This window comes from Corvus moneduloides, chromosome 3 (genome assembly GCF_009650955.1).
Source record: "Corvus moneduloides isolate bCorMon1 chromosome 3, bCorMon1.pri, whole genome shotgun sequence".
Lineage (NCBI taxonomy): Eukaryota > Metazoa > Chordata > Aves > Passeriformes > Corvidae > Corvus > Corvus moneduloides.
The window spans coordinates 9,560,014-9,577,949 of NC_045478.1; the positions used below are offsets into that span (position 1 = coordinate 9,560,014).

The 17,936-nt window shown below is 53.8% G+C and overlaps 1 protein-coding gene across 1 annotated transcript; it reads right to left on the minus strand.

Annotated features, from left to right (window-relative positions):
• Positions 1-6: 6 nt before the first annotated feature.
• GDF7 (growth differentiation factor 7) lies at positions 7-12,182 on the minus strand. The gene is made up of 2 exons (XM_032104051.1): positions 11,855-12,182; positions 7-9,352 (listed from the first exon to the last, which is right to left on the minus strand). The coding sequence occupies exons 1-2, from the start codon at positions 12,180-12,182 to the stop codon at positions 8,430-8,432; spliced, it is 1,251 nt and encodes a 416-aa protein (XP_031959942.1). The 3' UTR covers positions 7-8,429.
• Positions 12,183-17,936: the final 5,754 nt, after the last annotated feature.

Here is a 17,936-nt window from a genome sequence, read left to right on the forward strand (position 1 = left end):
ACTCACTGTTGTGTGAATTTATTTATTGGAAAACACCTGTGGCTGCCCTGGAAGGCAGTTTAAAATGAATGGGTATTTCATTTTTGGTTTAACACCTTAGGTAGCCCAGGGAATAAAGGTGGTTTACAAAGGCTGCTCTGACATCTGGTTTCAGGACACAGGCACAAGTCATCAAAAGAAAATCTTGCAGAGGTCTATTTATCAATAAAATATTTAATAAACTTATCTGTACAAAATATTAAAAAGGTTATTGAAGAGTATACAAGAATATTTAACAAATATATACTGCTATATAATATATTCAAGAAAATATAGATTGCTGTTTACAGTTCATTTACAATCCCATATGTACAATCTATTTAAACTTTAGATACATACAAACAATGCATTTACACCATCACGTACAGAGCTATCTTCTTTAGAGATATTTCACACACCCAGACCTGAAAAAGCTGAACAAATACATGGATAGTTCAGAGGCACACACAGGGATATGAGTATTGCTTCAAAAATTGTAGCTACTACAGATACAGTTATTGGAAACTTTCTCATTTTCTGACATTTTCCTTTCTAATCAAAGAAAAGAACATATAAATAAAACCATGACTGACCAGCAGAGAGGCTCATTTTGTCAAGGGAACTCCAGGAAGTGTTGAGGCTCCGGAAACAGCGCGCAGTGATGGGATACGAAGGGACTGAGCAAACCGGATCAACATTGCTCCCTGCTTCATCCAAGACAGGGAGCACCAGGAGCAGAGCGGGTCTGTGCTGCACAGACAGGTGTCCATTTCCTTTGAGCAGCATCTCCACCAGCTTTTCCAGTGGGAACTGCAGAGCAAGACAGGACTCGTGACTCCAGGTGGGCACAGCCCGAGTCCTCCGGCTGTGAGAGCTCCATTTGCAAAGGCACTGCACAAATGTGGCTTCAGCCGAAGCGTGTGGGAGCTCTGGACATGGAGCACCTCAGGAACTCAGACCCTTCTTTAAAAGGTTAATCACTCACAGCAGGTGGGATGAGTGTAAGCAGGATGATCACCCCCTCCCTGGGCAAAGAGAGGATGAGCTGCTCCTACAAAATGCCCCATCCCCAGCTGATCACTTCCTACACACCCACTTAACTCTGGCACCTTCAAGGACCAAAGCCTGGCCCCTCTCTGTGTGACCATCCCTTTTCCTGGGCCCTCCATGTGTGACCATCCCTTCTCCTGGCCTGTGGGTGCTATTTCACACTGCTGCTGCTGGCTGAGCTCCTGTGAGCCCCTTGGTGCTCAGCAGTTCCTGACACACAGCTCCCTGGGACGACCAGCTTGGGAGCAAAGCAGCCCTAAATTTTGCCTCCTGTTTATTCCCTACTGTTCTCCTTCCCTGTCTTCACCAAGGCAGGATGGAGGATATAAATGAAACACCACAGAGAAGGCTACCATCTCCCCAAAAATTGAGACCAAGGCAAATGCCACAGCTCCCAGGGAGGCCAGGCTTGGCCCAGCCTCTGGGTCTCATTCCTCCAATGACGGACACCAGGGTGGCACCAGCACAGGTTGACACTGTGGCAAAGAGAAGGGGAGGGGATACCCAAACACCCCCACCTTCCATCAGAAACACTCCCACCTTCCATCAGAGAATCACTTGAGTGTGTGACCCATCGTGAGCAGGTCCCCTCCTCCCACCAGCTTCAATCCTGCCAGACCTGTCCCCTCAACGTCCCCTGCCCAAAGGCACAGACTGCACCACGTCCTCCTGCTGCTGAGGCTCAGCCATCCCTTCCTCACCCTTCTTCCCCCACCAAACACCACAGCCAAGTCTCCACACTCCCCGTCCTGAAAATCCAAAGCATGAGCACAAGTATCAAAGCAGAAAAATGAGCTCGCAAAATGTTCAACTGAACAATTAAGTGGTGATGACAGAAAAATAGAGAGTAAAACCTGCTGAAAAACCATTGAAAACGTGTGGAGTTCTGGTTTCATCCATGGAATGGATGGGAATGGATCAAGCTTTGGTTTAAGATTTTTCAGTAGCAGCTCTGTGAAAATGCTGCACAGCCCAAGCTTCCTACCCTAGCCCATCCATTCAGCAAGAGTCAAACCCACTGCATCCGTCAGCCTGCCAGTGCTCCTTCCCACCACCACATACATCAGGCTCCTCTCCAACATGGAAAATCCAGCGGTTGTTTGGGTACTGCTGCCAGTAAAAGGGAAAAGCAGCCATAGGGCTATTTGTGTCTCAAGGTGCAAAGATGCAAAACATCCTTTAAGATGTAGGGTGGGCTCCTTGGTCAGTGGGTTACACCAGCATGAATTCCAAATTTTTGTCATTTTCTGAAGGCCCAGATCACTGGCTGATAAGACATAAGTGATTTCCAGAGACATCTTTGCACTTCTATGTACCTCACAACATGTTGTACTGCGAACAAAGAGCTTTAAAGGACTGAATGCAGCTGGTTTTACCTTGGAAGACATAACCCAGCTATGACAAAATGGAAGGTGTCACACACACCAGCCTGGTGGAACATCTCACTCTTTTACCAGCCATTAATTGGTAGACAGGAAAGACAGAAAAACTCTGCCCCTACCACACAAAATCACAGGCTCCTGTGACACACCCAACCCACAGAACGGGTACTCCCCAACTCCTTTCCTCATTGTGTTTCCATGGAGGACACTCCCACAGTGGGGACACCACTACACTCTGCTCCTGCCACCCAGCATCTCCATTCTGGCCCCACCATAAGTGATCCCTGATGCCAAGGGAGCTTCTCTGAGGCCAGTGGAACACCCATGATCTGCTGGTCATGAGGACTTAAGAAAAGAATCACACTGCTCTCAAAGACCTTGCTTTTTCCCACACAGGTTTTCCCATCCACTCACCTCCACAGAGCATGATGGGAAGAGAGAAAAACTCACACCACAACTCCAGCTGCACCCAGGACAGGGGACACAGCAAGTGATTTGATGGAACTGCCCAGCCAGGGTCCAAGTGATAGCCCTTTGTTCTGATTGTCTTTCAAACACAGTGGCTCACAGCCCTGTTTCAGGTGACAGCCTCTGTGCAGTACCCAGGCTCTTGTTGCCATTGCCCCATGGAGTTTTTTTCTTCCTGGCACAAGGCCCTGCTGCCCCAGCACAGACAAAAGAGAAGGCACTTGGATTTCACAACTCGCTCCATGCTCAGCAGGAAACCGTGACATTTCCCACCACTTTTCATCCAACACAAGTATGAGCTGGGCTGGTATTTATGATGTATCTGCCACATTAAATGAGTCCTGTGGGTTTTGATGTAAATGTAAATGCTGCTATTGATACAATCATGACAAGAAGCTCACCACAAAACTCCTGTTCAGCCACGGCATCCCATCAGCATCCAAGATGCTCTGCTCCGTTTGCCCAGCTGAAGCCCCTGGAACCTGCATTCCCAGAGGGTCCTAAGTGATGCCCCAGCCTCCCTTGTCTCTTCCCTGCCAACAGCAGGGTGAGTGTATGTATCTGCTGTTCCCTGGGGGCCAGCACAGGTGACTGTCCCTAAATCCCTCTTTCAGGTGTGTGGGATAAGAGCTTAAAACTGTAAAAGGAGCTGCTTGCTTTGCAAGGGGAGTGTGAGGGATAAATCACTGCAGCGCTGCCCGACGAGAGCTGCACAGCCAAGCACTGAGTTGAAACCCACAGGGTGCAAACACACACAGGAGTCACTGGCCCTCAAACCTGAGCAGAAGGCTCAAGGCTTGGGGTTTGCTTTTAATCAGAATTGGTGCCTTTGCAGCCTTTTCCTTATGGATATGCCAACCATCAGTCAACAGGCAAAGAGGATGTGGCTCCATCTGCCAGTGCTGATCAGAAGTGAGGCCACTGGGAGCAATGCAGCTGTGCCAGGATGAAGCTACATCAGCCCTTTTCCACATGAACCCTTCTCTCTACCAGAGAGATTTCCCTCCTATCACTGGATTTGAAGTATGATGTAAAAAAAGAAAAAAAAGGGGGGAGGGGGCCACACATGGTTAGACAAGCCCCCTATTTTAAGAGAATTAAAAAGCAATTATTGCTTAAAAAAAAAAAATCTGTGATTCTTGGGAAATATTTCTAGGCCAGAAGCACCCCTGGACACCAGGGTTAAACAGGGCATAAAGTCATTTTGCTTCTGACTGTTCCTGCAGGTACTGGCTCGGGTGCCAGCTCAAGGAGCCCCCAGACAAGGCACACACACCAGTCCCTGTCACAACTGGGCAGGCTTCCCCAAATCCCAGCCCCAGTGCTTCCAAGTCAAATGGGATCATTTTGCAAGTTTCCCTACTCCTGAGCAATTACATTCCCATGTCAGAGAGGAGGGAGCCAGTTAAGCAGGGATACATAGTTCGTTTAAAATGCTTAATATTTCTAGTTTCACTGTAATTATATCCTGCAGATAAAAATGGTGCTTAAGGTCAAACAAATCCTCCAGGAGAATATGCACTGCATGGAAACTGTTTGGGTTTTTTTTTAACTGGAAAGGTTGTATAAATACTGCAGATTGAGAACCTATAATTATCCATTAAAATCACTCTGAGTCTGCTGAATTAATATTTGTCCATGTTCAGCCTCTAGTCTCTTATTTATAAAGTTTACACGTGCCCAAAAATCAGCTCAGGCAAGAGGCAACTGATCAGAAATACATTTTTTCTGTACCCTTCCTTTGGCATTAGAGGGTGATGCTCTGCGGAGGAGCAGCTCCAGGGATGGGGGCTGGGCTGGGCTACCACCATCCTGCAGCCAGTGCCCCACCAACCCTTCTGCAAAGGCAGGACTCACTGCTCCATGCCCTCTACAGACACATCCCTGTGTTGTCCCCGAGCAGTGCAGGGCTGCAACAACTCAGCTGAAGGAAGCTCCCTGCCCCAGAAAGGCTTTCACCCCACCACTTCCACATAGAATCATGTAATCATTAAGGCTGGAAAAGATCAAGTCCTGGCATCAACCCTGCACCACCACCATGTTCACCGTTAAACTATCTCCTCAAGGGCCATATCCACACGGTTTTTGAACACTTCCAGGGATGGTGACTCCACCGCTTCCCTGGGCACAGCTTTACAACTCTTTCTGTGACTTTTCTTCCCCCGATATTTAATCTAAACCTCTACACATTTGCAGCAGCTCTGATGGTTGTTGCCTAAGTCTAATCCCACTGTTTGGGTGCAATCTCCAAATCTGCCCAGGGATGGAGAGGCAGCCCTTGCAGTTGTCATGCAGAGATTCATAAAGGGGGCGGTGGTGGCCTTTGCTCTGGAAATACTCCTCTGGGAGCAATGAGCAATGTGACAGCCAAGCCCTGCAGCTGATACACTCACCCAGGGGGAGCAGCACAGTTACTCACCAAAGCCCCAGCTCCACTCTCCTCCAGCCTTGCCCTGCTCATACACATCCCTCTGGAGCAGCCCCAGGCAGGGAGCTGCCTCCCCTGACTCCTTAGAGGAGCAGAAAGAGGCTCCCACTCCATCCTTTGCCCTCCTGTTGTCCTCCAGAGGTTGTTTTCCCAGGAAAGGAACAGGTGGCACCTGGCACAGGCCCCAGCACCGCTGGGCTCCCCTCAGGGGGATGAAGTTTGCTCCCCCACCAAACACCCCTGTTCAGGTTCCCTGCAGCCACGTGAGCCAGGTCTGGCTCCCACATGGGTGAAACTACGGACAGCATCGCTGCCAGCAGCAGCCTCTGCATCTCCCCAAATCCTCCCCTCTCGTTATTATAATGATCCAGGCTACAGAACTGCAGAAACTGAGCCACTGCTTTTGTCCCCAGAACCAGCAAAGCCATCGTGAGGTTCAGGATATGAACTCCAGCAATGGGCACTGCCCCAGAACCGGGGTGAAGCATTGCAAGACCCAACCTGTCACCCTGCTCTCCATCAACCACCTCCGGACCTGAGGAGGGTGACATCTGTCTGTTCCCTGCAACTGTGGCTGAACAAAAACCACAAGAACTGGGAGTCACACACACCAGAGTCATGTCCCCTTGGACACAGTCCCACAGGAGCAGATCTCAGGATACCTTTTTGGTGGAGGCTCACAAGAGCCACCAGCCAGCAGGGGCTGCCAGGAGCTATATATATCTTGCCTGGATTTGAACTGCCCGTGAACCTTCACCACAAATATTTGGAGGAAGGGGAGGGGGTAAAAGAAACAAAAACATTTTAAAAAATTGTCTCAGCAGTGAGAAAAACTATCAAACAACCAAAGGCAATTGAAAAATTAGGTACTTCCAAAGCTTGATAACTTTATAACTGATGTGGAATCCGGCAGCTTGAGCACTGCTGTGCCAACCTCCTTCCTCAACCAGCTGTGCTAAAGCCAAGGGGCAGAGGAAATCCACAAATCCTCATGCTGACTCCTCCTCACCCACTCAGGAACCTTGGCCTCCCCAAATGCTGACAGGGAGAAAACCCATGGCATGGACCTCAACCTTCCTCTCCCCTCTCAACCTCCATCTCTGAGCATCTCCCTGGGGACAGGTACATCATTAGCATATATTTACATTTGTGCTGAGGCTGGGAGATAGGTTTTCCTTTTGGATTCATGGATGTAAAGCCAGAGGAGCTCTGCAGGTGTCAAGGGGGTACATGAGACTTAAGGGCAACACACTCGCTCCTCTGAGCTGCCACCAGCCACAGCCTGAGGAAGCAGAGCAGGCTCTGTGGGCGAGGATGGAGGGAGGTTGGGAGTGTTATCTCAGTGGATCTGTCCCTGTTATCAACGGGCACGGTTTACTTCCCACAGATGCACTTGGGGGGAAGGTGCTGTTGGAGCTCACCAAGGCTTTTCTGACCATTGAAATCATTTGGATCTCAGTAGAGCTCTTCGAGGTGATGCCCTCTCTGCCCTGGCCAGGCTCAGCCCTCCCAGCAGAACACCCCTGCCATGGAGGATAACTGGATTAATGTAGGAAAAATCCCATGTTTTCCAGCAGGGATTTATCTCCTCCAAAAGCAAACTACCATCACCAATAAGCACTGATGTTTACACACCAACACCCTGCCCACAAGAAAAAAACAAACCATCAAACACAAAATCTGTGCAAATACATCTCTGGTCCAAGCCAATCCACCCATGAAGCCAAAGTTTGGTACCAAAAGCCACTGAGGTGCAGCAGAAATGCTTCCCAGCATCCAAAGCACACCCTGGCATGGATGAAGGGCTTCTCTGGTTTAAAGGTGTAATTTATACTCAGCTCCTGAGTTAGTAAAACCCTGCAGCCCTTTCAGCACATGTCAAAGCACCCTGCTTCATGTAGCAGGCCCAGAGGGTAGCACTCAGCCCTCTGCATGGGAAAGGTCTGTTCCTGGAGGATCCAGCTCCCTTAATGGAGCAGGGAGCAGCCAGCAGTCCAGGGAGGGATGCAGTTCCCTGGGAAATCGATGCCAAAGGAAGATAGGGTGGAGCCTAGTGCTTTTATAGAGATTATTTGGAAAGAGAAGAACCCGAGCAAAATGGCTTTTCCCTAGGGAACTCGGGACCTTTGTTTCTCTCCAGACATGCTCAGGATGGCTGTGTGACTTGTGGGCCTGATGCCGGGTTCCCAGTATGACTTGGAAATGGAGTTTTGTGCAGGAAAGGGAGGGGACCCACCAACTGGTACCTCCTGAAGGACGTAGACAACAGGGCCAGTGCCACGTGGAGTGGAGGCATCTCCAGCTAACCCCTCCCGGGGCCACTCCCATCTTTTTGAGAGCACAAGCTCTGCTTCAGACCTGACTCTTTTAGCATCCAGTTCTCCTTCTTTCCTGTCTCTGCCAGCAGGCTCACAAACCTCTCCCCACTGCAAACAGTCCTGGACCAAGTGATTACAGCCCACTCCAGCCACGAGTTCTCCACTCGCTGCCTTCCCCCAGGGATCCCTTATTTTTCCACCAGGAAACTCAGGGCAGAGATTTGAAGGCAGCCAGGAAAACTCCTTTAACTCAAAGGAAAGAGCATTCCTACCTCACCTCCATCCCACCGCCACAGCCAGAGGGCAATGCTGACCTGATCCCTCTGCTGCAGACACCACTCAACCTCCCCAGGTCGTCACTCCCAATGAGAAAATTTTGGCTAGACATTTTCCAAAACCTTTGGGAAAGATGTTGTCAGCGCCACTTTGGCAAACCGAGTGTATCAGGCAAAACTCAGAGGCTGAGGAGACATTCCCTTGGGGCTCTGCCAGGCTGTGTGTCCCTCCTTTCCGGGGGGAAACAGGCAAGGCACAGAGATAGTGGCAGCCTCACAGTCTCAGAGGGGCCCACTCTTGGGGTCATGGCCAGGGTGGCCCAAGGAAGACAGGGAACACCTGCTCTGAGCTCGGCTTTTGGAAAGGCACACACCAAAATGTGTATGTGTGTATATATATATTTTATATATATATATTTATATTTCTATATATAAAATGGGCAGGGCTGCTGAGCAAGGCCAAGAGGGGTAGGGAGAGCTGCAGAAATTGCTACCTGCAGCCACATGTCTCCACGACCATGTCCTCGTACTGTTTGTAAACCACATTGTTCCCAGAGTCTATATAGAGGATGCTGATGGGGCTGAGCTTGGAGGGCACGCAGCAGCTCGGGGGGGTGGACTCCGGGTCCATGGAGTTCATCAGGGTCTGGATAATGGCGTGGTTGGTGGGCTCCAGGTGGGAGCGCAGGGGGAAGTCGCAGACCCCCTCGCAGTGATACGCCTCGTAATCCAGGGGGGCGATTATCCAGTCATCCCAGCCCAGCTCCTTGAAGTTCACGTGCAGGGGCTTCCTGCTGCAGCGGGTCTTTGCCTTCTTCCCATGGCCTCTGCCCCCAGACCGGGCGGCAATGGTGGTCCTCCTCTTCCTCCTCTTGGCATACACCTCCTGGCTGGGATCAGGGGGCTCCAGGAAGGGGGGGCTGCCCAGGGCCTTGATCTTATCCCGGATCTCCTTGAAGAGGTTCTCCTTCCTCTGGGTGCGGGAGAAGGCCACGAGCAGGGCTCGCTCATGGGGCTGTGGCCGGGGTTTGCCGAAGCCCAGCTGCCGGGGGGGCAGGAGCTGCCCCGACTGATCCAAGACAATCCTCAGCAGGAAGCACAGCAGTTTTCCCGAGAGCGATCTCTGCCTCTGATCTCGCAAGGCCTCCCAGACATCAAACACCTCCCATCTGGAGGAGCCCGTGTCCAAAATGTCTGCAGCCCTGGAGTCCAGCAGCCGGGGCTCCTCGCCATCCTGGCTGGGGCAGGTGGCAAGGAGGAGGTGGTGGAAGGTGCCTTCGGGGGACAGGGCCAAGCTCCGGTTTTCAGGGAGGGAGCGCAGAATCCGCAGCTCTGCGCCCGTCACCTCCTCTGCCTCAGGCAGGCTGGAGATGTCAAAGAGGTATCGCTGCTCAAAGGCAGATGGGGAGGCATCTGGAAGAGATAACACAGAAGAAAAAGAAAGGAAAAAAAATTAAAATATCAGCAAGCCAAAGCAAAGCTCTCATTATGGTGAAGTGCAAGGGATGCAGAGCTAATGGGAGAGATCTCACTGTGCAGCACAGCTCCCTGAGCATCCCAGCGGGACACAGTCTTCGTGTCCTGCATCCATGAGCATCACTCTGGCTGGGAGCACCAAAAACAAATGAGGAGGAGAAGGTACAGAGGGAGGGAGGAATCAATTCAAACAAGTGGCTTCTCATCAGCACTCTTTCCCCACATCCTGAGGAGGCTTCTCTGTCTCCTCCCAGGTATTCCAGTGACCCCAGATGCACTGCTATTCTGTTTTGGCACAGAAGCCACACCTGAACCTGTGCAGCACATTACCATCCCCAATCAGCAGGTTGTCACTGATTTTCTCTGCCCCAAGTGTCACACACATACACATGCTGTTAAAAATCCCATTTCCGCCTTGCAGATAGGCACAGGCACACAGGTCTGATAGAGGTACCCCCAGAGGATGAAAGTGAGCCCAGCCTCAGTTTGTCACTATTTTTGGTGGATCTGAAGACCTGACACAGACTTGTGCAGTTTCTGACACTGAATAAATATAGTCAATGTGAATTAAAAAAAAAAAAAAAAACACTGAAGGCGGTGGAGCTGGGAAGAAGAGATGAATTCAGTTCTGGGAGGGTCGTTTTTTGTTTTCTCCCTCGTTAACGAGAAACCTGGCCTGGGGCTGCTGCAAACATCTCTGCTGTGCCCGGAGCACCCCGACTCGCTGCCGGCAGAGCCCTACTCGACACCCCCGCCCGGCACCCTCCCACCCCCCGCGGCAGCGCCGCTGGGTGCAGCCTGCACCGCCCGCCGGGTTTTCTCCCCGTCATTTGCTGCTGCTGCTGCTGCTATTATTATCATTAATAGTAGTATAATTATTCATTATAGCTATTATAATTTCTATTTGAAAAGCAGATCTAAAATTCCTGTGAGGAGCAGATAAGAGCAGATAAGGAGATCCCTTTGAAGAGTTCATCTGGTTTCGTTTTGTGCTGAAACTTCCCAGGACCTGTGCGCAGTTTTCGCCCAGCTCTCCCAAGCCGAGCACTGCCCACCCTCCCACCGGAGCATCCTCCCCCCGGTCCCGCCTCGCTCCCTCGACGTTTCCCCTTCAGCTTCCAGTAAACCCCCTCCCGCAAAGGCTGCCGGCAGGATACGGCCCCTTCTGGGTGTGGGAATGGGGTTTGGGGATGGCGCTTGGGGGACTCTCCCACCCCGGGGCAGCCGGCGACGAGGGGCGGCTGTGCTGCTTTTGAGTTTGCGTTTTCATTTTATTCGATCGGGAATGTATTATTTTTTCCCCCAGCCGAGCGAACTCAGCCGGCAGGGAGCGAAGTACATATACACATGTATTTGTTGGAAGTATACCGTTAGGTGCCTATATGCATTTGATTATCATTATTAGATCCGCAGATATGAAGAGGGCAAAAGAGGACGAAGAGGGAGAAGGGGACCGCAATGCCGAGCTCAGCCGGCGGCGTTAGCGGGAGCCGCTCCGGAGCGCCGCGGCCGCCGGCGGCCGAGCACCCCCGGGGCACCGCGGCTGCGCTCCCTCCTCGGCCCGGCCCATCGCGGTGCCCCGCGGAGTTTTTCGGGCTGCAAAGGCTCTGGCGGGACGGGGATGCCGTGCGGAGAAGCTGCTCTTAAACTGCGCCGCAGCCCCCGGCCCCGCATCAGGCGGCGGGAGGTCCCGAGAGCCGCCCGCACGGCCGCCCGCCCCGTCCTGGCTGGCTGCACCTCGCACCCCGTCCCGAACCGCACGCCCAGCACCAAGCGTCATCCTTGATTGATCCCGACTGCCTGTGCAACCCCATCATCACCCCCGACCCCCGCTCAGCACCACGCTCATGTCCGTCGGCAAGTAGTGCCAGGCACAAACCGTTTGCTGTCCCCATCGTCACCCTCCTAAACATATGCTCACGCACAACCCCACTCCCAGCCCTGTACTCGCCCGCACTCCCCCGCTCATATTCGCGCACGGCTTCATTCCCGTTAAAAAACCGGGATGCGCAGCCCCTATCCCGTGAAGCTCCATCCCCTGCAACCACCCCGTGCGGAAACCAACGCACAGCCCCATTCCCCAACCAACGCACAGCCCTATTCCCCAACCAACGCACAGCCCTATCCCAGGCACGGCCCCGTGCTCGGACCAACGTGTGAACATCCTCTCCGCGTGCCACCACGTCCCCAAACTCACGCTCAAAGTGATGCACAACCCCGTGTGTCCATCCCCACATCCACATAGGAGCACGATCCTCACATCCATGCACAATTCCATCCCCAAGCCCCATCCTCATTCCGAAGCCCATTCCCAAGCCCAAGCATCGACTTCTCTCCCGCCCGACGGCGGGGTCCCGGCGGGGCGGCCGGTCCACGCTCCCCTTCCCGGCCGCGGGCGCTGCGCTGAGCGGCGCGGGGGGACGCGCTTCCCGCACTCACCGCTGCGCGCCCGCTCCGCGAAGCCCGTCACGGTGTCGGCGCGGCGGCCGGGGGCGCGGCGGGCGGCCAGGCGCTGGTACAGGGCCACCATGTAGTGATGCGGCACCACGGTGCCGTTGCGGAGAGCCCCGTCCCTCCGCGGCGGGGAGGAGAAGGGGGAGGCGGCGGCGGCGGAGAAGGAGGAGGCGGAGGAAGGCGCGGCTGCCGAGGGTCGCTGGGGAGCGGCCGCTGACGGGCCGCGCACGGCGGCGGCCTCCAGCCCGCGGCGGAGGCGGCAGGCGCCCAGCAGGCAGAGGCAGAGGGCGGCGGCGGCGGCGGGGAGGCGCATGGCGGCGGCCCGGGGCTCGGCGCGGAGCTGCTGCCGCCGCCGCTCCCCGCCCGCTTTTGAACATCGTCTTCGCCGGCCGCCGCCGCCGCCGCCGCCGCCGCCGCCGCGGCCGCCCGCGCCCGGGGGCGCCCCCTGCCGGCCGCTCGCCCCACCCCGCCCGAGCGCCGCCCGCGCCCCGCGCCCGCCCCGGCAGGTGAGAGACCCCCGGATGCCCCCCGGAGCCCGCTCCGCCTGTCCCGGCAGGTGAGAGACCCCCGGATGCCCCCCGGAGCCCGCTCCGCCTGTCCCGGCAGGTGAGAGACCCTCGGATGCCCCCCGGAGCCCGCTCCGCCTGTCCCGGCAGGTGAGAGACCCCCGGATGCCCCCCGGAGCCCGCGCCGCCTGTCCCGGCAGGTGAGAGACCCCCGGATGCCCCCCGGAGCCCGCTCCGCCTGTCCCGGCAGGTGAGAGACCCCCGGATGCCCCCCCGGAGCCCGCTCCGCCTGTCCCGGCAGGTGAGAGACCCCCGGATGCCCCCCGGAGCCCGCTCCGCCTGTCCCGGCAGGTGACAGACCCCCCCCAGATACCCCTCGGGCCCCCCCTCGGACCCCGCCCCGGCTCTCCCGGCAAGAGAGAGAACCTTCCAGGCTCCGGCCCCCCCACCCGGTGGGGACAACCCACACCCCTCATTTGGCGGGGAGAGCTGCGTCCCACAGCCCCGTGCCACGGCGTCACCCCAGCCTAACTGTGGGGTGGGACGAAGTTGTGTCCGACTTTGGAAGGCTGCCCCAGTTCGGGATGGCGAGAAGTTGGGGGGGCACCGCCATCTCTGTGTGCAGGGGTCGTTTTTCGGAGCGGGGAGCCCCCCACCGATGACTGGACCGAGAAACTTCACCCCTTATTGGAGGGTGTCACCCACCACCCCGTAGTGGGGCGGGGGTCCCGGTCCCACACTGGAGATGAGGCAGCCCCGGCTCTATTTCGAATGGAGGAACCACGTTCCGGGCAGACCGCTTTCCCCCGACACTGGCCCGCGGGGGTGATGCTGCCGGCGGGGCCGGGGCCGGGAGCGGCCGGGGGAGCCGGAGCGACCCGCTGTGGGGCGGCCCCGGGGCCCCGGGCTCTCCTGCACCGCTCCGAGATGCCCCGGGCTGCCCCGAGCCTCCATCGGCCCCGGTAATTCCGCCTCGGAAGTCCGACACCGGAGCAAAACAAAGCCCCGGCCGGGCTGCGGGCTGATGTTTTCCCTCGCACGGAGGGTTTCCTTGGTAAAATTCAGATGTTTCCTTGGGTGTCGATTAAAATAACAAAGTGGGGTATTTACTAGGATGTTATTTCAAGTCTCTTAAGTCCCTGGTTATGTCTGTTGCGATTTCTCCGCAAATACAAAAACAAGCGCTGCGATGATTTATTTGAAGGAATGTAGGTGTTTCGCCAAAACAAACACGGATTTTTTTTCCCTTCTCCCCCCCGAAACAATTGCTTCTCACGAGCATTTGTCACTGCAGCCTCTTGGATTTCTTTCTGCTGTAATTTTACAGGTGTTTTGTCACAGTATCGCAAGCGGGTTTCTAATGCCAACCAGCGGCTTTGCTCGGTATGTACACACACACTGTGCAGAGACACAGACGCTGCTCCCAGGACACCATCCCAAGAAATCCCTGTCCCATGCAGTGCTGGATGGCCAGGCCTGAAGCCATTTGCACACCTTGCACAGCACTTGCAGAGTTAGCACAGCCTTTGCACAGGGCTTGCACAGCCTGTACATGGAGTGTACATGGCTTGCATGGCATTTGCACACCCAGCGTGTTCACACAGGGCCTTGCACACACCAGCCCCCCAGCAGTCAGTGACCCCCGGGAGCCCTAACCCAGCTGGGGCAGGAGGCAGAGGAAGGGCCAGCAAGAGGAAGGCTTCACTAACTGTTATTCTTTTGTCAGTCCCTTATTCAATACAGCCTGATGCTCTTCAGAGAGTAAAGGTCATTTTTAAAAACTGTCTGACAAGGCCTTCCAGCCCCTGAGGCCTCACTCCCCCCTGGCCAGGGTGCTGAGACTCCACTCGGGAGCCCCCACAATACCAGCACATGGCAGTAGGGCTGAGTGCTCAGGGCATCTCTTCCCAAAGATGGGAAGGCTGAAAAGTACTGTCCAGTCCTGTTCCACTCAACCCCACCTCGAAGAGCAGCCCCAGGCTCCAAGCTGATGCTGCTGCTGATGCTCCTGATGCTCCTGCTGCAGTGCATGGCAGCACTCCCTTCCAATGCTGCCCAAGGAAGGGATCAAAAGGGTCAGCAAAAGGGTGGAAACATGATGGGATGGGAAGGACTGTCAAATCGGCAGACAAGTGTATCCATAAACCTCTGGTCTTCTTGCAATGTTTTCTGGAGCATCCTGCCTGGAATCATTTCACACAGTCAGTTTTATGGGAAACAGTGCAAGGTACAAAAATGGTGAGTGTAGGCCTAGCCTCAAGCCCCCAAGACTGTACATCCTCCTGCAGGTTGGGGTGCATGTACCTGCCACACATGTGGAACCCCAAGCTTCACCCTGGGACTGGAACTGTCACTGCATTTTTCATGTGTATCTTTCAAAAATTAAAGTTACATTGATACAACAGACAGCTGTGCCTCCTGTTTATCCTTTCCTCACCACTTCTTTTGCCCACAGACCAGTCCTCTTCTCAGCCCCCAGTGTGGCACCGGCACCAAATCCCTGCCTGGTGCAAGCTGGCTGAGCTGAACAATGGGTTTGCACCACACCATCCTTGTCCCTGTGCACAGCTGTCCCCATGACAGAGCATTGTGCTGCTGGGTGACAAGAGCCAGATCGCTGTCCTCACAGTCTGTATGGAGACCCAGACACAGGCACACACATACCCACACAACCCCAGTGACATGGACACACATCTGTGAGCCAGACACACACCACGCACACATGCCCACACCAGAAGGCACATGAATGAACATGCACACACACACAGGTACACCAACCCAAGCAGCAAATCCTGCCTGGCCGTGCCGGAGGGTAGATGTGAAATCCCACAGCCCATCCTCTCAACCACACAGTGTCTAGCGAGACACGCGAGCACTGACTTTCCCATCTGTTCTCCATTGCAGCCTCATTTAAACCCTTTTGGGCTTTCTTGAATTTCCATCAGCCCAGCCCAGCCCAGCTGCAAGACCTTCCCAAGCCTCCCGAGCCCTGCACAGCAGCACAGCAGCTCCTGCCCCCAGTCCTTCCCTGTGCCGGGGACAGGCTCCCCTCTCTCCCACTGCAAAACTTTTGCGCATAATTTCACGCTGGCAAAAAGCCACCTTCTACCAGCCCCCTTCCAAACCCAAATTAGCACGCTGCTGCAGCAGCAGAAATTGGAGAGGAAAGGCTGCAGTTTTATTTTACAACTCAATTAGCAAGTTTATACAGAAAAAAACACCCACATAACTGAGGGAGATTTTATGTCCATTCAGCTTCACCAGCAAACAGACTTGTTTCTCCTGAGGGCACTCCCCACTGCTGTGGGCACAGTGATGTGCTCCTGCCATGGGGCCCCTCAGCCAACGTAGTGATCCTGGATCCAGCCCTGCTCACTTGCTCCATCTTTCTTTGCTCTTACAGATCCTCTGGGTATCTCCATCACAAGCTGAAAAACACAGATTTGAGACTGTCCTGACACCCTGTTCACCGAGTATTAATTCAGAAGTGAGCCAAAACCTAAGATGAAGGGCCGCATTTGCCTCTAATTTTTCCCTAAGAACCAGTCCCAAATAACATGAAGCCAATGGCTGTATGCCCAGGAGGGATCCTGACTCCTGAAACAGCTTGCACCATGTCCCACTACAGTTTCTCCCTTCCTTGACTAATAGACCCTTCTGGTCAGGCTTTTGGAAATAAGCGGACAGTCATCTCACTAAGCCAGTTTTCTCACTGGGAAAAATTTTTCCCAGATGCTGATTGCTTCAGGCTCAGGAAGGAATCATTCCTGTCTGGCTGACACTTGGGCTTGTCCCCTCTGTTGCAGTACCCCTTCCTCCGCTCCCTATTTTTGTGCCCAGCACCGCCCTGCTTGCCCTTCTGCATTGTCCATGGCAGATGGGGACCTTTGCGTGTGGAGCACTGAATCATTTCCATGCACAGGGGTTCAGTTCTGGTCAGGGTGAATCACCCTACCATGGCTACATCCTCTTGTGCAGCTATGGGCAAGGTCCCAGCCTGGCAGAGGGGCTGCCCTGCTGATGCTCTTCAGCACAGCAATGAATTTGATTTAACTAGAACCCCACCAGGCATAGAAGACCACTTCTCAAATGAGGAAACTGAGGCAGAAGGGAAATCCTCAAGGAATATCCATATGCCTCATGTCTCAGCCCATTCGCAGAGCTCTGCACCTCCACCTCACCTTTCCTGTCCCCAGCCCTTTCTGATGGAACAGAAATAAGCTACAGTGACAAAACGCCTCCATGCTTCAAAACTGGAGGTGTTTGTGGCTGTTTCTGTTAGCTGAGCCAGTAGGGCTCCACCAACTTTTCAAGTCTTGAGCAAGTTCAGAGTGATAAGAATACTGATGCCAGTGCCTATTTGGAAGAGTGTGTTTTCATGTAGTGACCACACAAGAAGCCTCTTGGGGCTTCTCTTAACAAATGTCTTCTAGTGAGATGGCTACAAGTGATGGCAGGGCCAGCTCAGCAAGTAGCTAAGCAACAGCATCTTTTTCTTTCCAAATCTTCCAGCAACTCCTTCCAAAACTTACTTAAACTGAAGCCAAACTGAATTCTTTCTGATTGTCTGCACAGGGATAGACAAGGAAGACAAGAAAAATCAAGGTACAAACTCCATGCATGAAACATCAGATGGATTCAAGGACCCTGTAGGCTGCTTTGCTTCAGGCTCAGAGACCTGACGTCAGCTTAGTCTGGCTGCCTAAAGCCGTGATTGTCTCTCATCACTTTCTATTTGAGCACTGTGCTCTAGCTAGGGGACAGGAGACTTATGGAAATGCTTTGCTGAGAGTTCAATCTTTCTGGAAACAAAAAAGCTTCTTGAAAAAGGCTTTCCTCAGGGAAAACTGTTCTATTCAGCATCTGGTCAACAGGGTCTGGCATAAGCCACCTGAAAATAGTGAGTCAAAACACAGTTGAGCACTCAGTCAATTAAAAAAAAAAAAAGCCCATTTGTTTTTTGAAAAGTGCAGAGTCAGCAAGTAATTTGTCAATGCACCAAGTACAGACGCTGGGTCATGGTGATGACTCACCCCAAGTGTCCTCATGCATGTCTAGGCCAGCATCTAGTTGGAAGGGGTGGGATTCACTTCCCTGCTTTCTGGCTTCCTTCTCAGCCTAACTAATCACCTTCTTCCCATTACTAGTTCCTGGAGGGAGAGCAATACCTCCAGAAAGCAGTTCCTACAGCGTTAACACAGAGCCCAGCTGAGACAGCTGTTGCAGAGGTGAAGAAAGCCCTCAGCTGCCTCCTCCCCACCCCTGGATGAACATGTGAGATGTCACCAGGGGAAGCACTGTCCTACAGCTTTTCTCAAGCTCTGCTCCATGATTCCTTATTTTTACATATTAAATCCTTAGATCTCCACTCAGTCTTTTTTTCTCTTACCAGTTTCCCACATCACTGTGCTCCTCCCCAGCTTCTTGTCCTCCAGCTCCCAGTCTCTTTGTGAAGGCTCCTGAGATTTGGAGGTATCAGGGAGGAGAAGGGGAGACCTGTCTGGGAGAGTATTTGCCAGCGGACACCCAAGGGAACACCAGAAAAGGAACAGAGTACCTCA

Excerpts from the sequence above, each read along its gene's own strand:
- GDF7 (XM_032104051.1), bottom strand. The coding sequence starts at position 12,182 with ATGCGCCTCCCCGCCGCCGCCGCCGCCCTCTGCCTCTGCCTGCTGGGC. Across the intron at positions 9,353-11,854 it reads CGCGGAGCGGGCGCGCAGCG|ATGCCTCCCCATCTGCCTTT; the intron begins GTGAGTGCGGGA and ends TATCTCTTCCAG.